At 36.2% G+C, this 10,209-nt stretch overlaps 1 protein-coding gene across 2 annotated transcripts; it reads left to right on the forward strand.

Annotated features, from left to right (window-relative positions):
• Nucleotides 1-201: 201 nt before the first annotated feature.
• Nucleotides 202-6,579, forward strand: LOC122657025 (protein DA1-related 2-like). Of its 2 annotated transcripts, XM_043851765.1 has the most exons (12): nt 204-499; nt 839-978; nt 1,401-1,485; nt 1,737-1,848; nt 2,497-2,617; nt 2,734-2,817; nt 3,350-3,469; nt 3,663-3,875; nt 3,957-4,019; nt 4,134-4,249; nt 5,842-5,900; nt 5,984-6,579. In XM_043851765.1, exons 1-12 carry the CDS (start codon nt 454-456, stop codon nt 6,304-6,306), a joined length of 1,482 nt encoding a protein of 493 aa, XP_043707700.1. In that variant the 5' UTR covers nt 204-453; the 3' UTR covers nt 6,307-6,579. The 2 variants fall into 2 exon arrangements, with proteins under 2 accessions (XP_043707710.1, XP_043707700.1); XM_043851775.1 differs by lacking the exon at nt 3,350-3,469 and having other exon boundaries at nt 202-499.
• Nucleotides 6,580-10,209: the final 3,630 nt, after the last annotated feature.

The raw sequence follows: 10,209 nt of genomic DNA on the forward strand, positions 1-10,209 counted from the left end.
GAAAAAGAATCGTTGGGACATCGTTTGGTTGATCTGAAGGAAAAAGAAAAAAAAAAAAAACCGAAGCGTGATGCGTGCGCCTCCCGCAGCTTCTCTCTGTAGTTCTCGACCGTCCACCTCTACTTTCCCTTCTTCCCTTCTCACCTTAGCATATTCTCCCCCAAATCATTTTTCCTTTTTATTTTTTTCTTTATTTTCTCCATCGCCCAACTTTCTCCTTCATTGCTTTCGAAGACAAGCATCTCTCTCCCTCTCTCTCTCTTTCTCAGAGCTAAACACTCACACAGAAAGACATATTCTCTCTCCATCGCTTTTTATTATGCTTTCTTCCTCAATTCCCTGCTACCAATATTTGCAGACTCTTTCTTCTTCTCCACCTCTTCCTTTCTGTTTCCTTCTCGTCCAATCCAAATTTGGACGAAATTGACGCCTGACGCCTTCGTTTCTCCATTCATGGCTTCTTCTGGTGTGAACCATTTCAATAAGCGTTCCGTCTACGGTGCGCTTCCTCTCTCTCTCCATCTTCTATCGATTTTGAGCATTCATATTGCATCTTCGTCTTCTTTTTTCCGTATTACCTGCGTTTGCCATTTGTAATGTCATTTGGAAAATACTTTCTATCGTACTATCGAATAGTATGTGCTATTGAATGTTTTTTGTTTCTGTAGACAGTATTGATCAGTTCTGTTACTTGGAAATTAGTGACCTACACCGTACATACTATTAATTTTTGTTAGGAAGCACATCGCCAAATAGTGTGTTCATGGCTTTCTCTTTTTTTTTTGCTTTTCTACTATTTTATTTGATAGCGATGAAACAGAGGAAATTTTCTCTTCAGATACCGAAAGAAAATCTCGCTTCATGAAATGGATCGGCAAGATCTTCAAAATAGGTTCAGGTCGCGGAGAAACGATTGGACACCGTCCACAGTTTCTTGGGGATGAAAACATGGTGTCTCGTGCTCCAGCAAGATCTACGGTATTTTCATTGTGAATTTTGATTTCATACTTTTCTCTTGGTTTATTAATTTCTTGTTCATATGATAACAACAGAGCTGTGTTAATGAGGTGATCGACTTGAAAGTTATATTTATTGGACTCGAACATTCCACTTTCTTGTGCACAAGAACTGCTCCGATAAGTTGGACAAGACAGAGGATGGATGTCTACTGTTTTTTTTCTTTCCTATTTCGGTTGCTAGGATGGAACGGATAGATGGATGGATATATGCTTAGATTGCTAAAACAATTTTATTTATATCTATTTAACTATCTATGATTACTATAGCTTTTGCTAATTTCTTTCTTTAAAGCTTTCTTCATATCTTCTTATTTCTCTTTTTTTTTTTCCTTTCGGGAAGTCGGAAGTTCAATGACTAAGCTTTGTGTAAGTCATTATCAGGATGACAGATCCAGAACGGAGAATGATGAATTGGACCATCCAATCGCACTTTCTTCTCTGGCTGAGGATTTAAAGAAGCCAAATGGTAGGTTGCATTGAAATTGTGTACTTTATTTACCCTTAAAAAGAGAATAGGATGAAAAGGCAGATTTTTCTGCTCCATTTTGACTTATAGATGAGGAAATACTTCTTTTCACTTCTTTGCGTTTACTTTTGGGGGTTTCTATCTTCCCTGTTCATGAGAATATATTGAAAGCCTTAGATGCTTGTCCTTTCTTTTCTTTCTTTCTTTCTTCGATTGTACATAATATGATATATTGGATATTTGGATTTCAGGATACAAAAGCCGCACAGACAATGATGAAGAGCTTCCTAGATCACTTAAAGAAACCTTGAATATGGCTGGATATCCTCCTTACCCTCCACAGTATTTCCCTGGAGGATATAGGTTAGTTTCATTGAAATTTTCTGTTGTCTCTTACCCACATTTTTACTGCTTTTCTTTGGTTATCATGGATGAAAAACTTGGTGAGTTGACTTTTTAGTTGGTTGAGTCAATTAATTTTCTTGTGCCTAGTCCACCAAGTCAGAACGCCACTACCATAACGAGGCTGAGCTATGGTTGTACAAGTTAATAACCTCCAGTTGTTAATTTGCCCAAGTCAAGACACTTTTGGAGCCTGCTGAATTAAACGCCTAGAGATTCTCTGACTTGTCTAAGCTTTCCTTCATTTTTCCATGGATATATTGCTCCAATGATAGGTGCCAATGGTAAATTGCTTGGGTAATGTCACTTTCCCCATTAGATGAACACAATGAGTAACACTTGATATCTGAAGTTAGAAGGTTATACTCATTTTTCAAATGTATCTTAATTACGTAAAATTAATCAAACAGAACACCCAATATTTTTTGACAATAATGTTAAGTTTCAAGGTATTAAAATATATAGTAGATAAACAAGGTCCATCAAGTTATATTTTCATTAGGGAGGTGAGTATTTCATAATTGGGAGATTTTATTTCGAGTACTGTAATTTCAAAATCTGGTTCTTGATTGATCATTGATCTTGGCAGTATTCATGTGCATATTGCAGATTTTGTGGTGGCTGTAATCGCCAAATAGGCTGTGGAAATTATTTAGGATCTATGGGAGCCTTTTGGCATCCAGAATGTTTCCGTTGTCATGCTTGTCATCGCCCAATCACTGAGCATGAGGTATAGAGTTCCTGAAACATGTATATTTTCCCCCATGATGACATACTTTTCTCCTGGAAATATATTGTTCAATAGTGTCCATCTCTTACAAATTCTTTTTCTCTGTTGAATCAAAGTTTACCTTGTCAGGTAGGAATCCATACCACAAGTCCTGTTTCAAAGAGTTGCACCATCCCAAATGTGAAGTCTGCCATCAATATGTAAGGAACTACTACTCTTCAAACTCTATTTCTTACAGGTCTTCACTAAACCATAGGTTTTATTTGTTTCCCAAGTTTTTTTAATTTTTGTTATTTTATTGCTATTGATGAGTAGGAGTACCTGCTTTTTATCTTTACACTTCATTGGTAGTTCTCATAATACATATGAACTTTGTACAATTGATTCGAACTCAGCTTTCCTAGCTCTACAGACACTATTGAACTTTGTTTTTAAAGAAACTGTGGGTACAAAACCAGACTGATTACGTCCTTTTTTGAGTGCTGTTCCTAAGATGATGACTAATGGAAGTTGTGTGGTATTTGTACACCATAAAATATAAGTTTAGCATAATGCACTGCATAGCATTAGTTACTCATGTATATTGGCACACAGCATGCTGGGAAAAAGTGGTTATCCTTCTTGGTCCAGGCATAGGTCCAATATCTAAGTTTTTTTGTTTCTCACAAATATGGCAACTAAATTTTGGATTATCATCATTTTTGGTTCTCATCATTTCTTCTATCTTTTCAGATTCCTATAAATGGAGCTGGTTTAATTGAGTATAGATCTCATCCATTTTGGTGTCAAAAATATTGTCCTTCACATGAGTATGATAATACTGCTCGTTGTTGTAGTTGTGAACGACTGGAGGTATGATAATTTTATACTATGCCAACTATGGTCCTTCAGTTATGTCTACTATATCATTAAGGAACTGTCACTCTGGTGTTTCAGTTAGTCTACTCTTGTTTTTTTACTACATAATATGTAAGGTCCAAAGCAGTTGATATGTCATTCTTGATTGTTCCGGTTGCTGTGACGGTGGTTTGTTATTGTAATATAGTCATGGAACGCAAGATACATTTCTTTGGGGGATGGACGTACTCTATGTTTCGAGTGTATGGAATCTGCTATCATGGACACTGGTGACTGCCAACCCCTTTACCATGCTATCAGAGACTACTATGAAGGAATGAATATGAAAATAGATCAACAGATTCCCATGCTGCTGGTTGAAAGACAAGCCCTCAATGAAGCTATTGAAGGGGAGAAAAATGTAAATGATGAAATCTTCTTCTATAATTTACAAACTTTGTTTCTGCAAATCCCTTGATTCAAAACCGATTCTTCTTTACAGGGCTACCATCACATGCCCGAGACAAGGGGTTTATGTCTATCTGAAGAGCAGACTGTTAGCGGTGTATGACTTGGAATCTGTAACTTTGGTTTTTCCTTTTCATAAAATTTACGTTATCTTCATAGATTGAAGTAGCAAATTTTCATTAATTTTTCATTTTCTCTTTAACATCTTTAGATACATCAAAGGCCAAGAATTGGGGGCAACCGGCTTATAGGCATGAAAAAATATTCTCAAAAACTGACTCGAAAATGTGAGGTTACTGCCATCCTTGTTCTGTATGGCCTCCCAAGGTACTAATCTTAATAATTCCTTTAACTTTTTGTTCTTCCTCTGTATGTTTCTGATTCTCATAGTGCCGATTTCTTTCAGTGGATTCAGTTGAGTCTTCACATTGAAATCTGTTATTATATGAGGCATCAAACATGGGCTTTTAAAATGAGGCAGATGTGAACCAAGTGTGGCCATTCCATAAGTGCAAAAAAAATCCCCCCTCCCCACCAAAAAAAAAGAAGATGTTTTGTGTAATTATGCTAAAAGGATGAGACAGTGGCCTTCTTTTAACCAGTCCTTAAGGATTTGGAAATTTATTGTTAATTTGAGTTTTGTTTAGTTCTGCTTTAGGGATTCTGATATTGGAAAAGCTTCTGAGTGGTTTTCAATTGGAACATAGATACACTTTCCACTGCTAAAGTCAAAGCTAGTAATCAATAATGGGACTGCATGATTGCTGTTTGCATGTTGACATAGTTATCATTTTTTTTTCATGCGGCTTGATTGGTGGCAGGAAGAAGGAAACTGAGGCATAGTTACAATAAATTTTTTCTCTCGAATGTTTCCAGTGGTTCTCCTTTTTCTTCCATCCAGCATTTTGATTTCACTGAAAATTTCTGATTCAAAAACCCGGTCTTCTGCTTCCCCCTCCTCCTACCCCGCCAAGGCTATTACATATATTTTGCTGATTGTCTGGTAACAGAAATGATTTCCCACGTCAACTGAGGTAGTGGAATAAACCCTGTTGGCCAAAATAGTTTACCTGTACCTGTGGAAGTTCATTGTGCACTTATGTAGTCATGAGTCATGTCCCTTTAGTAATGACAAGTGAAACACTGTACACCTCTATAAACTTAGTGGAATCAGATATCAAGAACCAAATAGTCAGTCCATGTGAGACTTGATCACCACAAAGGTCAGTGTGCACCCTCTTTTTTTGGGGGATGGTGGAGGGGGGGGGGTTATTCCTAGAGTCAGCCCACTACTAAGAAGCTCAGTAACAATCTAATAATACCATCCTACTGTTTTTTCCCAAATTGAAAGTTAAATGGATAACACATAAAACTATATTCTGATCATATTTGAAACACAGCAAAGAACTCATGGCTTCTTTGGTTCCATATCAAGTTTTCCTGACACTTCCAGTGGATATAGTAACAAAACTTTTATTTCTGGTGATAAGATTTCTATTTATTTCGCTCCAACTGAACTATAAAAAGATCATAAAGCAATTATAATCTGATGGTTTTAGAGTATATTCCCCCTCTTAATGGTAGTCTCAAAAAAATCTTTATCAAAACTCTATAAACTAAAATTAATTAAACAGATCCCTGAGATTAGTTGACCGTGCCATTTGTGAAGCTGATCTCACTCCTTGCAGGAAAACCTGATTTAATATTTCATTAACTATATCTTGTCCTAAACATGATGGAATGACACTCAACGAATCAAATTCCTATTGTGGCCTGCATCTTTTTATGCCTATCTCTGTTTTTCTAGCAAATTCTTTTCTTGATAGTAAAGCAGCATAACAGTTTTGAGTGGTGTTCCAATCTTCAGTCTCAGGTTGTGACTGGCTGCTTCTTAACAGAAACCCTCATGTTCGATGCAGATTATTAACAGGTTCTATTCTTGCCCATGAATTGATGCATGGATGGTTACGTCTCAAAGGTAGTATGAGATGATTTTCTCTACCTTTTTGCTTAGAAGCATTTTGTCATGGGCATTGTCTCATAGTTTTTCAAATCAAGCAGGGTACTGCAATCTAAACCCTGAGGTTGAAGAAGGCATCTGTCAGGTGCTCTCTCACATGTGGCTTGAGTCAGAGGTCTTGCCTGGATTGAGAAGCATGCCATCTACATCAACAGCTTCATCCTCATCTTCTTCTTCTTCATCTAAAAAAGGTAGAAAATCTGATGTCGAGAATAAACTTGGGGAATTCTTCATGCACCAGATTGCTCAAGACATCTCAACGGCCTATGGTGAAGGATTCAGAGCTGCCAATGCTGCCGTAAATAGATATGGCTTACGTCGTACCCTGGACCACATTCGTCTGACAGGGAATGTTCCTTTGTAATTGTAATAGCTGTGACTTGTTTTCCTTGGAAGACCCTCTGGTTCCATCCTTTTAGATAATATTACTGCTTTCCCCTTGGAAGGATTGAGCTGATCTGGGAAGCTTGTATCAGCTCCCCCTTAGTTTTTGTGGGGTTCTTCAGGGTTGGTTATTTGTTAAATATTGCTTTTCCAAATGTAATAATATGCATGTATCAATCATTTCCAAGATTTTATTTTCATCTTCTGTAAATACATATTCAAACATATTTCAGAGAGATGACCCACAGATTCTCTTCACAGAATATAGCCAATGCTCCACAGGATATATAAACTTTTCTGTCCCCAAGCTTGTGGTTCCAGGTGCTGCTTGTTTCATGTTTGTGTATCTACTCCATGATGGCTCTCCATACCAGGTCACCAATCCATTGTCCTCATTGATGTTGTTACTGGAAGAATGACGAAGAAGCACATTGAATCTGCCTCTGATGGTGAAAACTCTGCAAATTCACTGGAGATACAGGATTTTAGATTATATAAATACTCCTAAGTTTTCTAGCCAAGCCTTTCCCTTTCCAATTCTAAACTGTAAATTTCAGAAGTTCTAGCTTCTCTCCTTTTCTCTTTTGATCTTGACCAAAACAACCCAACCACTAGCATTGCCTCCATTGTTCTTTTGGGAAGTACACTGTTGTGTATATCCTTTCCTTCTTTATATCTTCTCATGCCTAAATGTTTATCACTTTATCTTATTTCTCTCTCTCTCTCTCTCTCTCTCTCTCTCTCTCTCTCTATATATATATATATATATATATATGAAAATTAGCTAATTTTCTATGGGGATCTTATCCATTTCCATGTATTAATTGTAAAAAAAAAAAGATGTTTATACCATTTATCTAAAACATTTCCATTTCCTTCAACTTTTATGGACCTTACTAAAGTGTGGCAATTTGTAGGTCTCTTAAATGTCCATTTCACAAATAAACTGCATCAGAAACTCCAAAATATTCTCAAGTGCCACCACTTAATCTTTATGTGACACAAGGACTCCTAAAAATCACCTAAAACATGCCTTAAAAGCTAAAATAACTTAATTAACAAGGCCTTCATGATGTTTTGAATCATCACGGGTTACTTAAAGAACCAAAACTTGTCACATGTTGTGCCTTGTGACATTATCTTCCGTCACGAATATCCTGTGTTTGTTCAAAACTCAAACTCACAAAAATCGATGATATATTCAAAAATAGCAATTAATTCCTTAAAATATACAAGTTAAACAAGCCCTTAGAAATAAACCAAGCATTCTTAAACTTGCATGCATACAATACTCAAGGAATAAACCAAATAATTCTTCCAATGAAAAACATTAATAATCCGTATCACTAAAGTTAGTACAGAATTCTGTCCCAGAGTACTTTATGGGAGCATAAACCAATGTACTCCTTGTGGACCAAAATATTGTCCTTCTATTGTATGCAATAAAGCTATGAAAGGATATTGCATAAAGCTATGAAAGGATAGAATATTGTCCTCCCCGGTTGATTGATTATTTGTTGAAAGTGGGAGCAATCTTTGATTCCCTTGCAGCAGCAGATCAGCCAATTTTCAATTTCAATGCCGACTTAGTCAAAATTTTGGGCATAATTCTTATCTTCTCTCCACTAAATTGGAACAATAAAATTTTGATCTCAATAATTATTGTTTAATTTCTATTATTTGTTCTCTCTCTTGAATTATTCATTCTTGGTGATAAATCTGTGTGGTGATAAATCTGTGTGAGAAAGTCCAAAACAAGTATTGTCATGCAAAAGCACACTCACAAGTGGGGGAAACTATTCAGTAAAGCTCTATCTAGTTGCAAGTAAAGGGAAGGAAAGGGAATGAAACCAGTTTTGAAAAGAAAAAAAGGAAGTTTGTAATCATGATTGAGTAAATTGTCTAAAATTCTTACCATATTTGATAATTATATTTTTCATGATAAGAATTGTTTCACCCACGCCAGTTCCCCTGAATAGTCCGATTTTTCTTCCACGCCAACTATGTCCCTCAGCCCTTTGCTGATACTGAAAGCTAGGCCTTGTACTCCAACTCGAAACCTCAAATTCCTTGTCTCTAAGCTTAATGAGGAGTTTGAATCTGTAAACGGTTGGGTGGAGTTAGTTACTCCATCATGTGAGGAACTGATTACAAAAATATTCACTTTAATATTGATTTGATCTCGTCGTCTCACAATTCCTTAATCTGCTACTAGCTAGTCAAACGATGCTCATTTTGGCCATTTGAAGAGGAGTTAGACAGACCTTTTTCTTTTTGGTAAATAGAGTTAGACAGACTCAACTAAGGGGAAATAAGCCTTCAGTTACTTTAGATTAACTATGTAGAAACAAAGAAAATAGTACTTCTAGGGTTCCCAAAATCTAGGGTAAAAAAGTTTGCATTTCTCACCAAATTCGCTTGGTAGTATTCTACATAATGAGATTGTTGGTTATTTGGATATGAAAGTTAAAATTTCTTTACTTCCTCAATGGGTTTCTTTTGGAATCAAAATGACCTACAACGGTCTTGTGGTCATGGAAAATCATTTATATGAAAAGCCTCATTTGATCATTACCAAGCTTTGCAAATGCAATGCTACTCAAAATTACATTACCTCTAAGAGAAAAACCTGACAAATGGTCCTCACCCACCAAAAAACCTGGAATGCCGGCCATCTGAAGTTCGTGACATAATCATTTGGGGTGATAATTATTATAAAAAGAAAAAAATAATTTTTATGGGAGAGTGTGGCCCCTGCACCAAGATACAAAAGAGACGAAATGACCACCCGCCCACATCACATGAAAGTCGGAAGTACCTGCCCTGTTGATGCTTCCGTGAGCACCTCCATTGACCCCGTGCATGCGTAGGAACCACGTTCCCCTACAGGAACTTTCCCCTTACAAAAAATTAACTTTTACATCTAAAACTTTCACTTCCCTCCACTCTAATTCCCCTTACAAGTTACAACCAAACAGATCCTAAAAAAAAATCTCTTTGTGAAGTAGTATGATCCCATATATTCTCTGTGACGGCTGCATACAAGACAACAGTATCTTTTAAAAATGAAGCGTTTGTGCCCAATCTAATCTTTTCCATAAAAGAAAAAGTGCACTCATGGATACCATCATATCTCTATTCCAATGCAAGAATGTAATAATCTATAACTTAGCTTTTAAGGTGGATGCTCATATAGTAAATGGCCATAAAGTCTTTTTTTTTATTAAGTTGACTGGCTACCACCATCTTTCATTCATTCATTCCCATCCATCAACTGTATTGTATCCTTCGACAAAAACAAAGACAGAAAAATAAATCTGGCCAACTAGCTAGTAGTTGGATTCTAAAAGATGAATCTGAATCTGATCTCTCACCAAAGCAAGAAGCCATCAGTATCAGATTCCTCAAATAGGGATTTTATTTATTTTATATATATATATCTATATATATTTTTTGTATGAAACGATTCCTCAAATCTTGAAAGCCATGGCCATCAAAGAGGCTTGAAATCCAGACAAATTGCAAGTACCGCATTGACAAGCAACTTGTCTAAGATTAGCAATTGGCACTTTTCCAGTGAAGAATACTTTTTAACGTTAGATTTATTATGAAAGGAGATTTCTCATTAAGTCGTCAGAGTGCAATTTCCCACTAATAAGCATTGCATTGGAAATAATTCGTTACGTTTAATGTGGAGAAAGAATATGGGATTCTTAGCATTATTAATTTTTTTTTTTGTAAAGAATCCATAGCGTTATTAAAACACTGGTGTTGGGTATAATTTTTTTATTTGCCTATAGATATAGAATTAATGGGAGGGAGTATTTTTTTTGTTGAAAGTGTAATCATACAAACCACACACCAATCCCAAAAGGTTAACCGA

The sequence above is a fragment of the Telopea speciosissima genome, chromosome 1, assembly GCF_018873765.1.
Source record: "Telopea speciosissima isolate NSW1024214 ecotype Mountain lineage chromosome 1, Tspe_v1, whole genome shotgun sequence".
NCBI lineage: Eukaryota > Viridiplantae > Streptophyta > Magnoliopsida > Proteales > Proteaceae > Telopea > Telopea speciosissima.